General features: G+C 39.2%; 1 protein-coding gene across 1 annotated transcript in view; it reads right to left on the bottom strand.

Annotated features, from left to right (window-relative positions):
• The window catches only part of LOC127448874 (vasoactive intestinal polypeptide receptor 1-like), a 57,463-nt gene that overhangs the window by 10,284 nt on the left and 22,623 nt on the right, over positions 1-24,556 (bottom strand). Inside the window, exons 3-6 of the mRNA XM_051711768.1 lie at positions 23,099-23,206; positions 9,009-9,109; positions 2,245-2,342; positions 1,287-1,419 (exon numbers count right to left, since the gene is read on the bottom strand). Coding sequence (XP_051567728.1) covers positions 1,287-1,419; positions 2,245-2,342; positions 9,009-9,109; positions 23,099-23,206 — 440 coding nt within the window. The remainder of the gene's footprint in view (positions 1-1,286; positions 1,420-2,244; positions 2,343-9,008; positions 9,110-23,098; positions 23,207-24,556) is intronic.

Below are 24,556 nucleotides of genomic sequence, written 5' to 3'. Positions count from 1 at the left end.
TGGCTGCCGGATCCTGTCCCCTTCCTCAAGCCTCCTCCCAGGCCGCTGGACCCCGCCCCCTACCTGGACCCTCCTCCCAGGCTGCCATACCATGCCCCCTTTCTGGAGCCACCTCCTTTGTTTCCCCCACCCTCCTTTCCTGGGCTTGTACTGTCTCCAGCCCCAGCCTGGTGTGTTCCTCCAGTCCCATACTGGACTGTTGCTCCAGCTCCACCCTGGTCTTTTGCCCCGCCCTGGTCTGTGCCTCTAGCCCTTATCTGTTGACCTTTTTTGTATTTTTGTTTAACTACTTTCCTCTCTACTGTTTTTGGTTGTCTTTTGTTCAGGTTAGGACACCTGGAAGTTATCCCGTGGAGAGGGGGTAGTGTCAGGATCCCGTCTATCTAGTTGAGGTTTTGTTGTGTCGGGATCCTGTCACCAGACTTTCTGTTTGTGCCTGTCTTGTGTATCAGGTTTCAGGATCCTGCCAGTTCGGTTGGTCTTTATAGTTTTTTTGTGGCTGGATCCTGATACTAGTGTTTTGTGAGTGCACTTGGCTTGGCGTTTTCTCATTGCCATATGCACTCATGTCTGTGCTGTCTTATGTGAAACCCTGCCCCCTTATTTGCCTTGTTATTAGATCATTAGTTTCACCTGCCCCTTCTCGTTGCTGTCCTTATTTTCTCTCCTATTTATTCTCCCTTTGTTCTCTGTTTTTTTGCCAGTTTGTTGCGGGATGTTTCTTGTGTTTTTGTCCCCTGTTATGTCTCTGTTGGTTGTGTTCCCTGTTTCATTTGGATTCTTGTCTGTTCCCTGCTCCAGCCCAGCCAGTCATCTTGTTGTCACCTTGGACTGTATTTTCCACATTTTTTTTTAAATTAAATAAAACCCATTGTAATACACTGCACTTGAGTCCTGCCCTTCCTGTTACTAAACCTGACAGAGACAACTAGAAGTAAGAAATTCACTGGTTGATTTCCCTGAAAAGTGTAAACACTGTGGCTCTCTGACACTATCAAAACATCTCAGTTTGTTTGAGAATCCTGATCAGCCTGACATTGCAACATTGGCACAAGTCTGGGCAGGGCTGTTTGTTTGTCCAACTAAGTCATTATTTTTGCGATGTCATTTGGTGAAATTAATGGGGCAGAAATGACAAAATTCACTTTTACAGTTCTGATAATGTACAAATATTCTAATAGTTTGTTAATTTGTCCAGACATTTATTTTTAAAATGGTGTCAATACGAATGACCATGTGGAGTGATGTCTGTAAAGCATCTGCCTGTGGCAGCTGGCGAGTCTTACTGTTGACATGAAACAGTGGTCTAGATCCTCATCAGCAAATAGCACTCCATCTTTGATAAAGATCGCACTGGCTCTCAGGATGAAGGAGGCAAACAGATTAATGTGAATGTAGTTTCTGGTGCAGTGGAACTTCCTTTTTTTGGAGGAGAAAAATACATTGCCAAATTATCCAACAAATAGAGACAAAACTTCCATTTTTTTAAAAGACAGATTAAAAAGGTCTTAAAAGAATAGTTCACCCAAAAATTAAAATTCTGTCATCGTTTACTCACCCTTACATCACTGCAAGCCAATATGACCAGGCCAGAACCTGCACATGTTGAACTCTGCAGAAAACTCCACACAATTACATCATCTGTCATTCACAAAAGTTCTATACATCCCCCAACCCTTTAATCTATGTTTATTTTATTTTTATAATATGATTACTCTTTCAACTACCAGTAATAGTATAGTGCTCTCCGCATCATAACACATTATACTGTTTAAATTCCTTCCACACAATTCCACAGATTTTCCCTTAAAATCAGTGCAGAAAATGTGACAAATGACTTTAGATTCTATCTGTCCCATATGACTAACTTTCTTCTATGGAACTCAAAAAGTGGAAGAACATCCTGCACACTATTTTCCAACTAATGATAATGAATGGGTATTGGGACTATTCACCTCCAAAATAAAAAAAAAAAAAAAAAAAAAGAATCAAGCATATCAAAATGTGGTTGATATATTTGGAGATTTCCAATATTTGAAAATATTTGAAAATATTTGGACATTTGGCCAGGATATTCTTCATAAATTCACCTTTTGTGTACCACAGAAGAAAGTAAGTCATTGAAGGTTTCAGAACAATATGAAGGTGAGTAAATGATAACAGAATTTTTGGATTTTTTATTTTTTATTTTTTTTATGTCATTTGGGTTGAATGCACATTTAATAGCGAAGATCAATGCAATACCTTAAGGCCGTAAACACAAAGATGGCAGAGATGAGGGAAATCAAAGAAGTAGCATAGCCCGCAGTGTACACTTGCCTGAAAGTCGAAAAATATGTGGTCTGGAAAAAAGGGAAAAAGAAAAAACAGGAAAAGAAAAAAAAACTGATATCAAATCAATTGTAGAGGAACTTTTGAAGCCTTTTCAAACTTTTTGCTTGGTGTACCTCAATACATGTTTGCATTACAATGCCTACTGAAGTCCTGTAAGCAAATTTTAGCAGTTTAGCAGTGCGCACTGGCTATGTTATGCAAGGTGTGCAGTCCAAACAAACAAGTGCATGTGACTGTCATCTGGGAGATATGTTCATCTCACTCCGCTGAAGTTTAATCATGAATATCAAACAAAATGTTTCTTGCATGACAAATCCATTCTAACAAGTACAGCAAGAGACAAAGCTGAACAAATGTCAGCATTAACTGTCTTTAAATGCAATAATCTTAAAGCTACAGCATGCACAGAAGACCACATTTGACATTCTTAAAAAGTTCCCTTTCGTAGTTCACTTGGTTGCTGTGTCAGAGCTGACAAATTGGGAGCACGCAGGTGGTCACGAATTCAGAAGCCCTATACAATCACAGAAATGTGTTTAGCTGATGGCGCCTAAGCGACGCCCCAAAAAGGAGATACGTCACTGGCCCTTATAAGTGTCTGCTTGGCTCCATCCTCTCAGATTTTCTTCACTTAAAAGTGCATGATAAGTCTTTGTTGATCTAACCACTTACGCCAAAGTGAGGATTATGTTCTCCCTTTTGAGTGCATACATGTAAGGACTTTGTTGGAAACAGCATAACCTAAAGAGCAAATTTCATGTGCGGCTTCCCGCATCCAGTTCTATGGCCAGTTCTAATGGAGCTCTGTGTGCTTGGAGCCATTGGGGATTTCACACTGAACTTGAGAAGATGGACTCTTTCTTGTGTCTGCCACCATCCCCCTGTGTGAAATCGCCATTGTCTGGACATCCTTGAGAGAGCTGGCGTTCAGCCCAGATCAGTGGCCATTTTCTGGCCAATCTGAGCATAAAACAAACCCTTCAAAGGCATTACCCTTCAGAAAGCACTTCAAAGGCAGCTGCCATTAGGAAAAGCAGGTTAAGAGGATTTGGCGTCGGATGGGAGACAAATAGGCCCTTTTTTACCCTATTGTCTCTTTCTGTGTCATTCTGAAGATGCACATGGATGAGGCAGTTCGGAAGCATGGAATGGCATCCCCCAGCCTGTGGAGCAAACAGGTCAAAAAAAGAGCAAATTTTCTAACTAAATGATGGCGAACCAATGCGCAGAGAGCTGCGTCAGCACTTCTATTCTCTTGGGGCTCTGTCAGAAGATGATGAGGCATTGGAACTCGTTTGTGTGTGCGTTCTTAAGGGAGAAGAGATGAAGACTGCTATCTCTGCTTGATAATCGAAGGTGACATGAATGTTGCGCTTGTTGCTCTCTTTAGACTGTTTTGGTTCTGCACACAGAGGGTTTTGCAGTCCTACTAAATGTATCTTGTTGAGTAGTGTTTGTTTGAGTTCACCGCCAGCTCTGTCAGAACTTCTTCTCGGTCACCCCCTGCAGCTCGCTCTTGGGAAAAAGTCAGTTACGACAATGCTTTGCTTGAGAGGGTGATGGGCAAAGGCTCTTTGCCCTCTTCTATGAATTAATTACATCCCTGAATGTATGTGTCTCACCCCTAAGTGCTTGGAGATCATATCGGTGCTGTTCAGATGTCCACGGTCTTCCGGCCAGACAAAGCCCACCTGACGATTTTTGGGTTCAGGAAATTCATTCTCTCTTGCAAAAAAGGGCATTAGAGGAAATTCCTCCTTTTCAGAGGGAGAGCCCTCGTTCTAATGAAATGTCGCTTCAGTATGTTGATGCACAAACAAATAATGTTGAAAATCCAGCCAGGGAACAGATTTTCCCAATTTCTCACATTCACTTTTGGGTGCAAAGTGTACCAATTTAGCATGCACAAATTCACAAAATGCATGAGTGCAGCTCTGGCCCATCTGAGGCTCCAAGGCATCAATATTTTGAATTATGTCGACGATTGGTTGATGTCAGTCCACTCAGAGAGTCTGGCTGCCATTCTCAGCCACTTGAACATTTTAGGGCTGTGAGAGTTCCCTATCTGTCACTCACTCGAAGTTGTGTCGATGCAGTGACACTAGGGATCACTCTTGGGAGCCCCAAACACCTCTGCTTTTTTTGAAAAAAGGCCAATGAGAATTGGCGAGTGGAATTTGCATGCCACTCCCCCGGACATACAGGTATAAAAGGAGCTGGTATGCAACCACTCATTCAGATTTTCTCTTCGGAGCCGAGCGGTTCTATTCATTGAAGCAGAATTCAACCGCAAAGTTCATTCACCTCATCTGCTGGATTCTACAACGCATTTCAGCAGCTTCTCCCCCATGCACCCGTGGAGTACAGAGAATGCCCCTGGGCACTTCGGTAGAAACAAATAAAAGAGTATATTCTAAAAAGAGTATATTTTCTTTCTAAAAGAGCGGCACACACGGAACGTCTTTTTAAAGATGCCTTTCCGTTTGTGTGTTATTCCTGGTTGCGGTCGATATCTCTCCGCTTCTGATGGCCATGATCGCTGTCTTATGTGTCTGGGTACTGCCCACGCGGAGACATCGTTCGTGGATGAGTCATGTCTTCATTGCGAGAACATGACCATGGCAACATTGCGGTCGCGGCTTGCTTTCGTAAGAAGAGGAGAATCTTTTGTTGCCACATGCCCAGGAGGCTGCGGCACCCAAAAGCTTGACAAAAGAATGGTTCCCTCGTCTCCTGGGTCACATATCCGGTGCGCATGGCCGTCATCATGACCACCGTCCACCGTCCCATTTTGGCAGGTATGGAGCTCCACACGGGATTGGTTCCTCCTCCCCCCCTCCCCCCTCCCCCCAGCATGGCCACGGGGCTCGAGTTCCCTCGATGTGGCACCTTGAGCTCCACCCCGCCGCGAGGCCACACCCGCCGTTACATCCGACGTGATCATTCCCTTGGTCCCCTTCGCCCGGAGTTTGGGCACATGGCTCACGCTTTCCAACCCGTCGCGATGGCTGACCCGGACCGTCCGACTCAGCTACGCAATTCAATCCTCCCACTGCACGCTTTGGTACACACTGACCGAGGCACCCCTCAGTATAGATGCGCTGGCACACAGCTGGCCCCCTGGACTACGCAATTACGCGTTTCCTCCAGTGACCCTACTTGCACAGACCCTGTGCAAGGTCAGGGAGGACGAGGAGCAGATCATCCTAGTAGCACCCTACTGGCCCACCCAGATGTGGTTCTCGGATCTCACGCTCCTCGCGACAGTGGTGAATTCCCCTGAGGAAGGACCTTCTTGCTCAGGGACGGGGCACCATCTGGCACCTGTGACCAGACCTCTGGAATCTCCACATCTGGCCTCTGTACAGGACGCAGAAGACCTAAGTGGCCTACCACCCGCATTGGTAGACACGATCACTCAGGCTAGGGCTTCCTCTACGAGGCGCCTGTATGCCTTGAAGTGGCATCTGTTTGCTAAGTGGTGTTCTTCCGGGTTGAGCCGGTCTCGTCCCGTGTATTGGCAGGCATGAGCAGGTAAGTTCCAGGACAACTGGCCGGGTGTACCGCTTGCGCATAGCACCTTTCCCCTCCCTTGAGGTGAAGACGTGTGCTCTTGACTCCCAGTCGTGTTCACAGACAGTGATCCCTGGATGACCTTCCTCCTTAGCCCTCTGGCCGCTGAGTTTGCGGAGAAACTCGCTGACCGGCCCAGTACGTGTGCTAATGAGCCCCTGTACTGAGGTAGGTGCTCCACATGTGCGCGTTTACCGAAGGCGACCCCATGTGTGATCTTCTGCAAAAATTGTTTCCCTGATTGCGAACTGTGTTTTCCTTGGGCAGAGGCCCCTCTGATCTGTAGAAACTCCTCCCCCTTCGGGTAGGACCTACCATGGGACCTCTCCACATGATATACTACTGACAAGACTCGGTAAGACCATGTGACATATTCCACTCAAAATACCCCCCCCCCCCTTTTGGGTGGGGTGTGGTCTCCGCAGTGTCTTCCCCTTGGGAGGGACACCCCCCGATGCAGAAACTTATGGCTCCTAGTCAGTTAACAAATTCCACTCTTTTTGGGGAGAAAAGAGAGGGAAAAGAGGCTTTGGCTGGGCTAGCCTGTCCCTACAGTTGGGCAGTCAACTTGTTCCTGATGGACCGTTCGACGCTCATAAGAGTGTTGGGGGAGGTTACGTGATGGCCTGGTGTGCTGGCTACAAGGCACACAGCAGTCTGCCTGTCACACACCGCCAGTACACGCAACACAGTTCAGCTAGTTGTGGCGTTTTGTATAGGGACCACTAGTGTCACTACATCGACACAATGTCGAGTGAGTGACAGATAGGGAACGTCCTGGTTACTTTTGTAACTTTCCGTTCCCTGATGTGTTTCTTTTGCCACAATGCTGAACTACCCACTGAAATGGCTGGGACCTGGTCTCGGCTCCTCAGCACAAAACCTGAATGAGTGGTTGCATACCAGCTCCTTTTATACTCGCACGTCCGGTGGAGTGGCATGCAAATTCCACTCGCCAATTCTCATTGGCGAGTGGAATTTGCACCAAAGCAGTGGTGTTTGGGGCTTCCAAGAGTGGAGGTGTCACTACATCGACACAACGTCTCGTTCCCTCCATCAGGGAATGGAGGTTACAAAAGTAACCAGGACGTTTTCTGTTGACAGGCTCTGTTTCTTGGAGTGGAACTAGATTCGCTGGTGATCCCAGAGTGCCCGTCTCCAGCTCACGTTCAGTCATTGTGCCAGTGCCTAATGATGTTCAAGGAGGGGCATGTTCTCCATGCTAGAAAATTTTACAGGCTGTTGGGTGCTCATGATTGCCACATCCACTATCATGTGATTTTATAGGGTTTCAGACCTCGTGACCATCTGAGTGTTCCCAATGCATCAGCTCTGACGCATTGTCTTAATCCCTACTCAGGGAACCAGGGTTACATATGTAACCATGACATATTCTGATAGATTTCTGGATTTGGTCTTAATCTAGACTTCATGAAACATGTTCAATCTCACATGTAAGGTGTTATGTATTAAATGTTATGGATGTCATGTTTAACCAGCAAAATGTAGAAAAATACATTTTTCTTATTCTAGTGTTTGCTATTTATGTCACGGCTTCAAGTGCATTAAATGATAAACGTCAAATTATAAAAGCAGGTCATCCTGTTTTGGGATTATAACAAATATGACTAATTATACTTCAGGTGCATCTATAACCCAACTGCCTCTTCCCCTGATGCAGGCACAGGTGAAACTCATTGTCAAAATAGAGTTTAAGTGGCGGAGATTAAATTTAGCACACAGGAGAGATTATAATGTTCTTTTCTGACTAATTCAACCACTGTTAATTAGTTTGTTCACATAAGGAACATGCTCCTTCATTATACTTCATTATACATTATATATGTGTGCTGAACATTATCATATCATCTCGCTCTTTTTATTCAAAGCATTGTATCCATTCTCATTACCATTTGACAGTGGTCCACTGCTACAAAAACCAAAGATAATATAAATGGCAGAACGAGGACAGGAGAGGAGAGGTGGCGAAATTCCCGGTTTGAAGGGAGTAAACATTTTTTTGTGAGTAATATGAATATAAATTGCTCCTGTCCACTCTTAATAAAAGTGGTCTTTCAAGGTTTTAAAAACACTAAGAGAGAGTGAGAGATGTTTTCAAAATATTGTGCAGCCATTTACATTCCTTCATGTTGTTCCTATCCAATATGACTTTAACACTTCCATGAAACATAAAAGGTGATTAAAAAATAAATAAATACTCTGGCTGCTTCCATATAATGAAAGTTAAAAGGAACTGAGACTGTCAAGCTGCAAAATGACTGAAAAAAAGCACCATATAAGTATTATAAAAGTAGTTTTCTAAGACTTCTAAAGCCATGGAATATTTTTGGAGAAAGAAACCAAAATTTAAGTTATTCATTAATTTTACCCTCCACCAAAACTCTAAAATGGATCACAAAATATGTATGGACTAAAATATTTTCTTTGTTACCATTGATGACAAACAGTATTGGTTCTCATGTGTTTTGTGACCAAATATCATTGACATTAATGGCGTCATACATTATTTGAGTGAAAGTGGAGGGGAATATTCTCAGTGAATAACAACTAATATTTCTGTCTGTTCTTATCATAAGGCTTTTGAATACTTTGAATATAGAACACGTTGTATAGATTAATTTCATGATACTTATATGGTGCTTTTCGATCATTTTGGATCTCAAAAGCCCTAGTCCCTTTTCACTTTCAATATATGGAAAAGAACGACCAAGATATCATTTTTTTAAATTCACCATTTGTGTCCCACAAAAGAGAAAAAGTCATAATGGATCGGAACAACATGAGGGTGAGTAAATGATGACAGAATTTTGGGGTGAATTAGTAAATCTAGATTTTATAGAAAGGCTGTGGCCAACCAAAACCTGAAAGTAGTTACATTTAGTTTTGAACATTTTAAAACACTGATCATAAACAGCATTTGTTTTGTGTTTTGTTGTTTTTTGTTGTTTTTCTTTAAACTCAAAAGAGCAGTTGCAGAAGCACAAAATAAACACAATGTACAGGTGAAACAGCTCGTGGATATGTTTCTCTGAGATGTGTTGGTGATAAACAGAATGAAATAAACTGATTTAAGTTTTCACCTCGGTCTCTGATTCCACATCCTCCACAATCTCACAAGCATTCTCATAGGATGGGTAGGTTTCTGTCCAACCATCCTTGGTGCAATTTCTGAGTATGTAACCTGGATTAAAATAGTAAAACAACTGTAACTTAAAATTCACATCCTAATACAAAATTGGCAAAAAGGAACTTATAAAATACAAATTAACAATAGTAATAGTCATTCTACAAAATGGGTGCCATTTATGTACCTCATTTACATGATTAAAAATGACATTTACCATAAATAGCCAGTGGTAGAAAGAGTACTGTTTTTTACTTAAGTAAAAGTACTGCTACTGTAAAAATAATTTACTTGAGTACATGTAGAAGTACTGAGAAATATTATGACTCAAGTTAGAGTAAATAAGTAGTTTTCTGAAAAACTACTCAAGTAATTACGTTACACGTTACTTTATGAAAATTATATTATATATAAAATATACGCTTCCATTTTTAGAACACAAAGACATTTTTGTTCTTGAAAGAAATTGATGCTTCCTTTCACCAAGGATGCATTAAATTGATAAAAAACTGCCAAAATCATTCATTGCAAATTATTACAGTTTGAAATACTGTAATTATTTTAAGTGGTATTTATTCCATTTTTTCTTTACCTGTGATGGCAAACATATACTGTGTCACCTATTCCTTACAAAAGCATTCTAAATTGCTAATTTGGTACACAAGAAAATGTTCTTCTTATTAGAACAATTGAAAATGGTTGCGCTACCATGCAGAAATCACAATACAGTGGATTTTTCCACATTTGCTGAGGTATTGAGTTCTTACAAGTTGCTTTACACTTGCAAGTCAAATTTTGGTTTTAAAAATAGGCAAAAAGAAACACATTTCTCCTGAAATTCTATTTTCTCATAAAGTCTACTGTTTTAGAGAGATGAAATCTATTCCATGCATTACTGTATTGATAAAAGAATCTCTAACCAGGATAGAGAGGGAAGTGGACGTCCCAGATGCACAACAAAAAGACAAGTAATTCACAGTCTCTAGTTTGAGAAACAGACTCCTCACAGGTCCTAAACAAGCAGCTTCTAAATGCCAAAGACCTGTATTGCTGCAAGAGGATTCTTGGACAAAAAGAAAATTTTAAGAATACAACATTTATTGAAATAGAAATAGCCATTTGTACATTCTAAATGTCTCTAAATTGTCTCTAAACTACATAATGTGCATTGACTGAAACACATTCCTATTTCAGGTTTATTCTCATTCACAAATGTCCAAGTATTTTGGCAATCAAGTTAACATACTGTACAAAACTAATATAATGCAATATCACAGAGGAGGAAATGTATCCTCTATGATATTGCAGCAATTATCCAGATATGGAATGAGATTATTAAGCAAACTGTTATCAACTCTTAACATGCCAACTGAATAAAATAAGGCATAAATAAACATTTCACACAGTGTTTAGTGAGACATATGATTGATTCAAATACTAAAAGTGGTTGTTCTGTATATGTATTATTGTATTACAAGTGTAATAATAAAGTCTTAATTAATATTCTGGTTATTTAACATATTGAGATATTATTATTAAGTCATTTGTAGCATTTGGTTACATTATGTTTTTATGATTTCTCATACCTTCTTTATATAACATCCATCCCTTGCAAACTTTTGGCCTCTAGCGGGTGAGGCTTTTCAGACAGATAAACAGCATCACAGGGCAGGGAAGTACAGTACAGTACAGCACCGTAAGTGAGAGTGTTACCCACTAGGACAGTTTATTTTGAACAAGAGGGATGAATGGTTAAATTTAACACAGGAGTACAATACCGAACTGATGCAGATTGATAGAAGCAGACCCGTCTGTGTGTGTGATGGTGCGAGGAACCGGACGGCGAGAAAAAAATTAATGTTCAGTGAAAATTCAAAAGAAGTTCACAATGTATGTAATTGTAACTATAACAGATATTATTAATAAAACACGGGAACTCATTGTGTGGAAATTTTTTGCCCCCATATTTTGAATTTCTGGGATATTTTTGTCAATTTTGGTGGCATTTATCAAAAATCAAAATCAAATCAAATCAAATCACTTTATTGTCACACAGCCATATACACAAGTGCAATGGTGTGTGAAATTCTTGGGTGCAGTTCCGATCAACATAGCAGTCGTGACAGTGATGAGACATATACCAATTTACAATAACATCAAATTAACACAACACAATGTAAACGTCTGATATCCACATAATTACACACAACAATATACAAATAATAACATACACTGTACAGTATACAATACGCACAATATAGATACACATTATTCAATAAAATAAAAAATAAAAAAAAAAAAATATATATATATATATATATATATATATATATATATAAAGTATATAAAGTAGTATAAATAAATAAATGTACAGTAGGTTGTATTGTACTGTATTGACATTCAGGCTGTCGGTTGACAATGTGTTGTTAAGAGAGAATATAATATATAATATAATTTATGACAGTCCGGTGTGAGATATAAGAGTAAGAGTAATAAAGTGCAGTGCTGATGTATTTTGATTGTGGGAGATCAAGAGTTCAAAAGTCTGATTGCTTGGGGGAAGAAGCTGTCATGGAGTCAGCTGGTGCGGGTCCTGATGCTGCGATACCGCCTGCCTGATGGTAGCAGTGAGAACAGCCCATGGCTCGGGTGGCTGGAGTCTCTGATGATCCTCTGAGCTTTTTTCACACACCGCCTGGTATATATTTCCTGAAGGGAGGGAAGCTCACCTCCGATGATGTGTCTGGCAGTTCGCACCACCTTTTGCAGTGCTTTGCGGTTGTGGGCGGTGCTATTGCCGTACCAGGTGGAGATGCAGCCAGTCAGGTTGCTCACTACAGTGCAGGTGTAGAACCGTGTGAGGATGTGGCGGTTCATTCCAAACTTCCTCAGCCGTCTCAGGAAGAAGAGGCGCTGATGAGCCTTCTTCACAACGACTTCAGTGTGGATGGACCATGTGAGTTCCTCAGTGATGTGGACACCCAGGAACTTGAAGCTGCTGACTCCCTCCACTGGTGCTCCATTGATAGTGATGGGACTGTGTTCTCTGTCTTTTCTTCTGAAGTCCACCACAAGCTCCTTTGTCTTACTGACGTTGAGGGAGAGGTTGTGCTCCTGACACCAGTGTGTCAGAGTGTGCACCTCCTCTCTGTAGGTTGTTTCATCATTGTCAGTGATCAGACCTACCACCGTCGTGTCATCAGCAAACTTAATGATGGCATTGGAGCTATGTGTTGCCACACAGTCATGTGTGTACAAGGAATACAAGAGTGGGCTGAGAACACAGCCCTGTGGGGCTCTAGTGTTGAGGGTCAGTGATGAGGAGATGTTGCTGCCTATTCTAACCACCTGGCGTCTGCTTGACAGGAAGTCCAGGATCCAGCTGCACAGCGAGCTGTTTAAGCCCAGAGCCCGGAGTTTCTCATCTAGCTCGGAGGGCACTATGGTGTTGAATGCTGAGCTGTAGTCTACAAACAGCATTCTCACATAAGTGTTCTTTTTTTCCAGGTGGGAGAGAGCAGTGTGTATTGTAGATGCAATGGCATCATCAGTGGAGTGGTTGTTGCGGTAAGCAAACTGCAGTGGGTCAAGAGAGTGAGGCAGCACAGAGCAGATGTAATCTCTGATTAGTCTCTCAAAGCATTTGCTGATGATGTGGGTCAGAGCAACAGGACGCCAGTCATTTAAGCAAGTTATTTTTTATTGCTTTGGAACAGGCACAATGGTGGATGTTTTAAAGCATGTGGGGACTACAGACAAAGAGAGGGAAAGGTTGGAAATGTCTGTAAAAACACCAGCCAGCTGGTTCGCGCACGCTCTGATGACGTGGCCCGGAATGCTGTCTGGGCCCGCGGCTTTGCGGATATTCACCCGTCGGAAGGATCGGGTTACATCCGCTACAGAGACGGAGAGTGAACTAACCTCTGTAGCTTTGGCCGCGAGAGCTCTCTCCGTGAAGACGGTGTTATTTCCCTCAAAACGAGCATAAAAAGTATTTGGCTCATCCGGGAGAGAGGCAGCAGTGTTCATGGCGGAGTTTTTATTCCCTTTAAAGTCCGTGATGATGTTAATTCCCTGCCACATGCTTCTAGAGTTGGTGGTGTTAAACTGTCCTTCAATCCTGCTCCTGTACTGGCGTTTTGCTTTTCTGTTTTTCAGAGGGCATAACTGGCTTGTTTATGCTCTTCCACGTTCCCGGAATTAAAAGCGGAGGTCCGCACATTAAGTGCCGTGCGAACATCGCTATTTATCCATGGTTTCTGGTTCGGATAGATCCGTGTTGTTCTGGTCAGAACCATGTCCTCCACGCATTTTTTGATGAAACACATTACGCTATCAGCGTGAAGCTCGATGTCGTCATCAGAGGCGGACCGGAACATCTCCCAGTCCTTGTGATCAAAACAGTCCTGTAGTGTAGAGTCTGATTGGTCCGACCAGCACTGGATCGTTCTGAGGGTGGGTGCTTCCTATTTCAGTTTCTGCCTGTAAGTGGGCAGAAGCAGAATGGAAGAGTGGTCCGATTTGCCAAATGGTGGGCGGGGGAGGGATTTGTAGCCATCCCGGAAGGGAGAGTAGCAATGGTCCAAAACCCAGTCCCCTCGTGTGTTGAAACTGATGTGTTAGTGGTATTTTGGTGCGACTGATTTGAAACTGGCTTTATTAAAGTTCCCGGTCACAATGAACGCGGCCTCAGGGTGCACGGTTTCCTGCTCACTTATAATCCCATACAGTTCCTTGAGTGCCCGGTCTGTGTCGGCTTGTGGCGGGATGTACACTGCAGTCATAATGACCGCTGTGAATTCCCTCGGTAGCCAGAATGGTCGACACAGAAGCATGAGAAATTCCAGATCAGGAGAGCAGAAAGACTTGATAGAATGTACGTTCCTCTGATCACACCAGGATTTGTTGATCATAAAATATACACCACCACCTCTGCTTTTACCTGAGAGGTCTTTCGCTCTGTCCGCTAGGTGCACGGAGAACCCCGCGGGTTCAATGGCTGAGTCTGGAATCTCCGCAGACATCCAAGTTTCCGTAAGGCAGATAATGCAGCAGTCCCTCGTCTCTCGTTGGAAAGAGATCCGCGCTTTCAGCTCGCAGAGCTTGTTATCCAGAGACTGAACATTTGCCAGTAGAATAGTGGGTAGCAGGGGTCGATTTGCGCGGCATCTTACTCTGATGAGAACGCCGGCTCTGTTTCCCCTTTTCCTTTTGCGTTTCCGCGGCCGGGCAGCCCAGACAAAGGGCTCCACTTGCGTGTTTGTAAACAGCGGGTCACATTGAGGAATATGAAGTCCGGTTTACGGTGTGAAATTGCTGAACCAATGTACAAAAGTGTTTGTCTGTCGTAGACAATAAGGCAGACAACATCCAAGACAAAAAACATAAGAACTGTGGACAAAACAAACAAAACACTATTATGTTGTGTCGGAGCTCGCAACGCAGCAGCCATACTCGGCGCCATGTTGAGTCCAAGCTCCATTTATGCCCCGAGTCCCTGTTATTTTCTGACACTATTGGCATTGTATCTTTTAAGGTATTTAAAAAGTTTGTTTTTGACATATAGTATCAAGTAAACAAGATATCCCCACTTATATTTCAAACTACATTGTGTTAATGTTTGACACAGGTAAAACATTGCCTACCTTAAAAACAAGTGAAGTTTGATCAGTGGTTTAATGTGTTCAGATGGTTCCCTCATACCTGAATGAATGGCTCCTTTCCAGAATAAAATGAAATATGCAGAAAATCACAGTATTATAGTTCTTGTATAGTTACAGGGCAGAAAGTCTTGGAGAAGCTAGAGAAGAGAGGACACCGGCGGCAGTTTATGCAAGCTGCTGTGCTCATGACGCTGTGCCCTGTGGTCTTCCATCGTGCCGCGCACAGTACGTTTTAGTTTATAAACAGATTTAGTACTTATAACTTGCATCTTCTGTCTTCTTCCCAAAAATTCAGAAATATTATGTTTTTTTTTTTTTTTTTGTACTTTGTAATTGTGGTGAAAAAAAACTGTCGTGAAGTTGAATACTTTACTTTAAACCAACTCAAGTAAAAGTACTATTATTTATTTATACTTGAAGTAGAAAAAGGTGAAAAAGGTACTCAAGTACTGTAAGGAGAGTAACTGTAATTCATTACTTTCCACCTATGTAAATAGCTGATGCCAACTTATACTCTGTTAACATACATACTTTTAAACACATCAGCAAAAATCAAGTAACCTTATTGTATATAGCCTGTTTTGTTTTTCACAATGTGCAACTATGCACATTTTAAAAATAACAAAATATATGGAAAAATAATGTCTGTCTTGTATGGATGATGTGGAAAGGTCAACTGTGATGTTACAATACTGTTGTACAGTAAAATAGCTATTTGTAAGTAGATATTTGTAAAAATACCAGCATTAAGTTATCTCTCTAAGCACTTTGTAGTTTCATGTCTGTGAGCACAAAGTAATAATGACATATTAAAGGGATAGTTCTTTAGTTTATTAACTAAAGTGTAATAATGTCAATCCTGTTACATTTCTAAAAGCATAATTATGACCCATAAAATAACAAAATAAAATTTAGAGGAGATGGCACAATGCAATTTATAAACACTTAGACACTTAAAATATTGCAGAAATTTTCTTTACAAATCACCTTATTGAATTGAAAAAGGCACCTATCTCATAAAATGACAAAACTGATAATTACATTGAAATGCTTTTAACAGATACACCTAGTCCACTATGAAATTAGTCATAAAATACATATTTCGCTAGTCGCAGATTTTATGCCAAAATATGAAATGTTCTGTGAAATAAATGCAGCAATAAGCTCAAAATCCTTGTGTCTCATAACATTAAATAAAACAGAGCAGACCAGAATGACACTGTCTCTGCTACAATAATCCACTAAGGTCTTTCCTCTCAATAGAATTGCACAGTAAAGGGATTATGTTATTTATTAGTCTGCTTATAGGCATAGCTTTGTTGTTGTTCATGTTACGCAGATACAAAGATGGAGAGCTCAAATGGAAGTTGAGATCACTCAGGGTCATATGCTGTGGTTTTATCAGTTTGTGGCTTATATCACAAGCGTATAGTATAATGAAGAGATTGTCCCCCGCCATCTATATGGACAGAAAGCAATAGACAGCTACAGAAATAGTGTGTGAAATTGCAATGGAAATCAGCCATACTGCTGTAATATTTTTGCCTCGGAAATTGAAATGGAACGTGCAAAGAGAAAAAACAGAGTGGTGAGAACACCGTTCTCTTTGTTATTTTCTACTAACATAGCTAATGTACTGTAGATGTTCTCTATGAAACGTATACAGAGGGAAGCAGGTGAGTAAATAAACAGGTGAGAAACAAGAGAAAATGAGATGGCTCACTGTCCTACACTTGAGGGAATCTTTAGATATTTTAAATTCACAAATTTCAAACCCAGCTTTTTCATTATCATTGTTATTGCAGTTAATATATATGGCTCATCATAATGTTGATCTGCACCAGTGTTTGTAAATTCACTTCACTTCAGTTGTCCTTGTACTGGAAATGTATGGGTAATCCTGACTCTCTTTGAGATTAAAACCAAAGTTATATTCTTGAACAATCCCATTACTTATTTCTAAAGCCATCCCATTACTTCTTTCTAGAGCTATCCCATTAATTATGGTTGAATAAATAAGAATATGTTTTGCGCTCTTTGTATTAACAGGTAGACATATTACATCCTATTATGGTAACCATAGATGCAATAATAGTGTTTTTTTGTTGACCCGTGATGACCTACGATATTGCGTCAGATCAGCTACCCACCAAGCTGTATTTCTGAGTTTCTCTTTGACCAAAGCACTTAACCATGAATTGGTGGTGCACAAAACAACAAATAGGTTTCAATGATTCAAATGTAAACAGAAAATTAAAGACCTCTTTCTCTGAAACCCTTGTGACTGCACATACTACCTCCTCTGGGTTCTAAAGGCCACTCAAATTCTGAAACACTGTGCAGAGTTACACATGTGTGCTGAGGGAATGGATCATGCGCTCCAAAGCATTCTTCAAAGAATGCTCTTTTCTGTTCTATCCTTCTCAGCAGGAGATGGAAATATGGTTAATCTGAGCAGTGAACTGAGAACCAGCTGTTCTCTGTCTGATTACAAAATAAACTGTCCAGCTAGCATGTGGAGTTTGTTGGAACTTTTGGACTTTTGACTGGATTATCTAGCAGTATTAAAGTGGTGAGGCCAACTGCAACTCATAGACACATAAAAACTTGATGAACCGGATATGTCTGGTTCCATCGAGTCTTTGTTTATGTGAGTGTTATGTCAGTTAGGTCAAGTTTGCCTACTATGAAACAAAATTAGGATGACCAGACATGCCTGTTTAGCCAGGACATTCCCGATTTCACGAGGTATGCAATACTATACAAATGTCAGGGTTTCAGCTTTTAGGCGCACTGACTTTAAATGAAACATCCTTGCAAGAACTCGCAATGTTTTTTTTGCAACTAACCATGCAGGTTCTCATGTGAATACACAAGCAGCTGTGAACAAGCTACTTTCGTAGCACTCAAGAACGCGCAAATGATGTCAAGATTTTCACTGAAAAACGATGTGCGTCTCGGGTTGTTTTTAACCAAAATCTTGAGAAGACTTGAAAATTTATGCACAAGCTGCATGGACTACTTTTATGATACTTTTGGGTCCTTTTTTAACCGTTATGTTGTGTTCCGGTCACTTTGACCCAGACAACTATTTCTTTATTTATTTATTTGTTTTACACATTTTTTTTTTTTTTTTTTACTTAATGGTTGGAATAAAATTCCTTGACTTTGTTCACATATTGTATCTGAAAACACACAAAAATGTGCCTATTTTATTAAAATTTTATTGGTTTTATTTTCACTTTGTTACACTTGTTACAAATGTCTGTTAATCTGTTTCTTATTCTTATTTGTTTTTTAGTATATTATTGTGAAGCACTTTGTGACATCTGTTCTTGAAGGGTGCTATGTAAATAATATTTACTTACTTGTGTTCCCGGTCAAATGTGACCAGCCATTGGAAATGAATGGATTATACTACAAAATACAGAAATATAAAGTGTTCAGAAGCATCCCAATTCCTATAGATGAGCACATATGTGGATGTGTGTTTGCACACACAAAATCCTCGGACATGCACACGCACACACACACACACACACACACACACACAAATGGTGGTACTGTACACAAATATATACTGTATATGTTTAAAAAAGGAGTACAAACCCTGTCATAATTACTAAAAGAGAAGTTGATAAAAAATATTTAATGCAATATCTTGTGATAATATATGCAATATGAGAGATTTATATCTTAGTGTGTCGGTCATTTTGACCCAGGAACACAAGGAGTGTTAGCCAATGAGGAACACAGCACAAGGGTTAAACTTTTAAGTACAGTGAGTGGCTATTAACTGCCACTGTATTGAGAAGACGAACCAAGATATATATTTTTTTATTATTATTATTATTTTTATTTTATTATTTTTTTTTTTTTTTTGTGTGTTCTGCATAAGAAAAGTCACACAGGTTTGGAACAACATGAGGGTAAGTAAACAGAATTTTTATTTTTGGGTTAACTATTCCTTTAATGTCTTTCTAGTTACAATTTTCTGGTGGTGTTTATGGTTCTCATCAGAATCACATTGCAGAAAAGCCAAGTTGTGTCTTTGCCATTGCAGGTGGTTTGCAGGTACTTTCATTGTATTCATTGTCAAAGCTTTAAAATTATTTGATGGCATGTGTCAATAGGTCTTTAATTTCAAATTCAAATATGTTTATATGTCAGAAACATTGTGTTTGTTGGTATTTAGTTTAAAATATTATTTGCATTTGATTCTGATAAAAAATTGGGGAAACTGAATGGGAGGCTTCCAGGAAAAGGCCTGAAGCACACTAGACTTCTAAAGATACAAAAAAATATATGACTACAATATGATATATAACAACTATATTGCAAGACATTTTCTCTAATTTCAATTAAATAAACTCAACCCAGGAGTGATCATACAAGTTGGCAGGTACAGAAACATCAGGGTTTTAAACAAACTTATGATTTCCCCTAAGTTAAACCCCTTACCCAAAATCTGAACCTAAATTTAAACATAACAATAATTTTAAAAGTCAAATTACTTGTGTACCACCAAAGAAAGAAAACATCAGTGTTTGGATTGAGATGAAGGAAATGCATTACAGATTATTGGCATACATTAGTCATTTGTATTGCAATAAATAAATAAATAAATAATGTAATGAGTAACCAGATAACAAATAAAGAAATTGTTCAACCAAAAAAAAAAAAAAAAAAAAAAAAAGAAAATATAGTTTTAATTCGTCTTAATGTAGTCACCCTTATGCAAGTGTTTTTAGCACCAAACAATGCAAGTTCTCGTGTGAACACAAGCTACTCTCAAAGTGCTCATGAATGCACAAAGGATGTCAAGATTTCCACTGAAATAATAACTATATTTTTGGGCTGTTTCTCACCAAAACCAAAAAATCATATTCCTTCAAATGATTTGCAATAAGACACATGAGAGCCCCATGTTTTTCAGTGCTTTTTTTAAGCTCTAAAATGAGTCACTATCAACTGTCATTGTATTGAGAAGACAGACCAGAATACTCAAAATTGTATTCCCTTTTGTGTTCCATATAAGAAAGAAACTCACACAGCTTTGGAACGACATGAAGGGGAGTCAATTATGGAAGAATTTTCATTTTTGGAAGAACTATTCCTGTAATAAATCTGATCAAAACACGAGCTGTTTAGTGGGAAATATGTTAGGAAAAGAAGAAAATATAGAAGAGAGAGAGAAAAAAATAAGCTAAAACTAGGCTCATACTTTTGTATGTATTTGCATCGTACACATCAATTGGATTATAGCTAACCTATAACCTCCTGTCTCTTCACCTACACTTCTCTCGACCATTCTTAAGGCCTGCTAAGTGGGTGGTTCAGTTTTAGCTTGCCAGTGGGAGTTATTTCCACCCGCTGTTCTAGCATTAGCATAAAGCGAGTTCATCATGCAAGTCTCGCTTCCTGAAGCCACAGTGGGGGAAGAAAGACCAGTAAGGACCTGAATGCTGCTGCTCTCTTTGGTGGAGGTGTCAGGCATTGGCCTAGGGGGAATAGAGAGATTTACAAGCGCTGAGTAACCAGTGCCAACAGTCACCGCTATAAATCCTACTTTGGCCCTCTTTGATTTTTTATTTTTATATTTTTTTATTATTTCCTTGGCACATGTTCAGTGAGATTTTGAACACGTCAGTGTAGATATTTGCAAGTCCCTTGTTTAATATGTATTCATAGAGGTGTGTGGGGGGGTGGAAGGATAGCATGAGGCATTGTCAGTGTCACGAGGGTACTGATTTTTCTTAGCCTCCACAACCTTTCCACTCCTCTCTCTTTTGGTTTCTCCAAAGCCCCCTAGTAGTTATGCTGTGTTTATGATTTTACCATTTTCCAATGCCAATGTGTGTAATGTGTGTATCTTCTATTTCTCTTATCTCTGACCTCGTAAATACGAACCTCCCAGGAGAACTTGAACGTACCATAAGCACAATGATGTCTGTCATAGAAAGGAATAGTTAATGAAATAAACTACTAATAATGAAAATTCTGTCATCATTTACACACACCTTTTGTTGTTCGAAACCAGTATGACTTTTTTTCCTCTGTGGAACACCAAGGGAGATGTATAGAAAAATGTTTCAATCTGTCAATCTCCAAAATAATGAATAAAAAACTAAACATAAAAGTATCATAAAACAAGTCCATACATCAAGTACACTATATTCCAAGTCTTCTGATTCCATTTGAGAACACAATATGATATCAGTCTGTGTGATAAACAGATTTTTCATCGTTATTCACTCACTGTTTGGAAAAGAGCAGCTTGGACGTCCTTCTATAAATAACTCCTGTGTTTCACAGAAGAAAGAGAGTCATGTGGGTTTCAAAAACCACAAGGGTGCATAAATTATGATTATATATTTTTTTACTTTTATTTTTAGGTAAACTATAGAAACAAAATAAAAGAAATAAAAAAATTGCCATTTGAGACTTTGAGATATTTGCCACAATTTACTGTGGATACCACATCATGATTAAAATCTGTTTGCTCACATGTTATGAGGACATATTGAAGAACAACTGTAATATCTTGTAAACCCACAAAAACAAATACTGTACAGTCAGTGTCCCTTAGCAACTATTAGCAGTGTTTATGATATCCGAATATTTAGAGCTCTATCTAAGAGTTTACAGAGCACTCCTGATGTTTCTGTGTGTGTTTGCATTGTCAGTTTTATCGTCCTGGGTTGGTGTGTCAGGAGAGACTGTAAAACAGTTTGTTTTGTTTTTTTTCCGTTACGTCGCCAATCGCTGTGCCCAAATTCATCAAGAGACCAACCAAGGAGTACAGTCAGTGATGGGCACAAATACATGAAAATGTATTTGAAATAAAAATACAAAATACCTGAGTTTAAATGTATCAAAATAAAATGCCAATTACTGTGTGAATTTTTTTTTTTTTTTTTTTTTTATCAAAATAAAACAGTATTTTGTAAAATGTAAAATGTACCATTCAATGAGTGTTTGTTTCATGTCATCTTGATATCACTATTAGACTGAAATCTGTCTGGACCTATTGTGAATGCAAAAACCATTTTGGTGTACAACTGCTTAGAAACTTTTGTTTTTATTTCACCTACCTCTTCAATCAGTCAAAGACAATTATATGTAAACACGTACATGATAACAGTTTTAAGCAAATTAATTAATAATATGTTAGATACCATGCATTAATAAATCATATATGTCATTTATAAGTGATGTAGGTTTATTCACTAATGTTTATTCATGGGCTTTTGCCATCATTCATTGCATTTAAGTTTGGCTTCTTCCGTATTTTGTTTCCCACATGAATGTGTGACATGTCATTGTAACGAATGCCCGACTTGAAGGTACGAGCTTCCTAGGAGCACTTGAAGGTAGAATCCGATTTCGCCGAGATGCAGGTGCGTGATGTCACACAAACATGTCGGCACAAGGGGAGATACACAAAGTAAGTGATAAATTTTTTTATTTTAAGTAAAATTGATAAATTAGTCAAATATCCTACATTCCATGATATTAAAGTTTGTTTAACAAACACCTGCAGAAACAGGTGTATAAAACATGGTATATTATACTCTCTTTTGATAACCGTACACCTGCAGCACAAATGCTAGCGTTGCAGCATTATTTATCAATTGGGTTTGCTAGGAAATGTCTCTGGTGACATTCAAACAGCTAATAACAGGAGCATTGCAGTTTTGTTACCTTACACATCATCTTCCGAGCATCTGGCAATGGAATGCCTTTATGGCCGGAGTTCGGAGATATCAAGTAGGAATATCCCACATCCGAGTTGAATGGAACGCAGCATGACTGCATATTTCCTTGCAGGAACGCAGAAAATTAGCTCACCCTATGCTAGATGGAGCTGTTCTCTCTGACATCTGCAGCTTGTGTGCATGAAAGTTGGGGTTGGGGGGCATACTAGTTGATATAGGAAAACAGCAGACTAATAAAGAGGTTGACTGGTACAAAGTATTTTATTTATTCTGAAAATACACAAATACCAAACTTAAATGTATTTAAATTGTAAATTAAATTTTATTTTTTTCAAAGACTTTAAAATACAAAGTACAAAATTGTATTTTGTATTTAAAATACATGTATCTGAAATACTGCCCATCCCTGAGTACACTACAGGATGGAGTGTATCGTAAAAGATGAATGCATGCGATTTTTGGTAGTGGTTTAAAAATAACTGTGGTGCTTGACAAAAAAATAGACAGTCAGCATTCTGAGAAGATGCTAACACTTTCAGTCAATAAAATACTTCTTCAAAAATGGGTGTGCTCTTCTAAAAATACAGTATGACATAATTTCTCATAATTGATGTAGCCGTATTTAAAAAGAAATAAATCAATAAAAAATAATAACAGTATTTTACCATGATTAGTAGAGAATAGCTGCGAGATGTCAGAACAGGAGACGTTGACCACCTGTCCGATCTCAGCCCTGTACCAGCACCAAAATTCATCCCACTCTGTACGGCACCCTGAGATACACATGCACGCACGCACACACACACACACACAATTAATAAATTAACGAATTAATTAGAACATCAGTAACACTTTACAATAAGGTTCTATACGATACCACATTAGTTAATGCAATAGTTAACATGAACAAACAAGAAATAATACTTTTATAACCTTTATTAATCTTAGTTAATGTTAATTTGTGCATATACTAATACATATTTAACATTAAAAGATGTATACATTAACATTAGGTCATGTATTATGAACTAAAAATTAACATCGGTACATAAATTACCATCTGGGATGGGATGAGGGTGAGTAAATGATGAGAGATTTTCATTTTTGGATGAACTATCCCTTTAACAAATGTTAACATATACTGTAAAATTATAAAGTATTAGTGCAGAGTGATACCAGAACATCAAATATTTGTCAGAACATGATTATCTGGACATTATGTTTCTGTAACATTATGTTCCTAAATATATATATATATATATATATATATATATATATATATATATATATATATATATATATATATATATATTAATTATGACAGGTATACAATTTTCAAAGAAGGAAGGAAGGATAGATGATGAAGGTCTTGAAATAGTTAACTGCAAGTAAGCTGAGAAGATGATCTCCTGTCAGTTCGACAGGGAGCAGAGGAAAGCAGAAGATGGGCACTAAGATGGTAAGAGAGATTGAGAGAGGGCATGGACACACTGAGAATAGATCAAAAGCTTTAGATAGGTTCGGCATCTCTGCTGTTCACTGCTGAGCCTGTGTTTGACAGAGGAATAAGAGAACAGTGGAAACAGAAGCAGAATCAACGAAGAAACCTTTGAGCATAATGAGAGCCACAGGGATCATATTAGGTCATGTCTAAATAAATATGACTGCCACGTCTGAGCCATAGATCTAATTTCCGCTGCTCACACATCTATATCCACATTATATACACACAGAGAGAGTAACATTATATAGATGTATAATGAACACAATGAACACCAAGTTTTCACTTGGAACTGCTTAATTGGAGAGCAGATTCAGGCTCATTGAAAAACTGTTGCTCACTTCCAGCAGTTCTGCAATGACGTCTATAAATACAGTGACCTCAGAAAGGAGAGGAATCATTATAGAGTGCAAATTCTTGACACAACTGCTTCAGGGTTTATGAGTCAGCAGCATATCAGATTTAAAGGAATGCTCACTCATCTGCCTCTTTTAATTAACTATTCACATCCTCATTTTACATTTGAACTGTATAATACAGTAATATACACAACCTGGCCAAACATATGTGGACACCCCCTACTAATGGCTTTGGCTATTTAAAAGGTACATAAAATTAAGCA

This window comes from Myxocyprinus asiaticus, chromosome 12, assembly GCF_019703515.2.
Source record: "Myxocyprinus asiaticus isolate MX2 ecotype Aquarium Trade chromosome 12, UBuf_Myxa_2, whole genome shotgun sequence".
Classification (NCBI taxonomy): domain Eukaryota; kingdom Metazoa; phylum Chordata; class Actinopteri; order Cypriniformes; family Catostomidae; genus Myxocyprinus; species Myxocyprinus asiaticus.
Note: the sequence above shows the minus strand (reverse complement) of the source record. Positions and strands in the feature narration are given on the sequence as shown.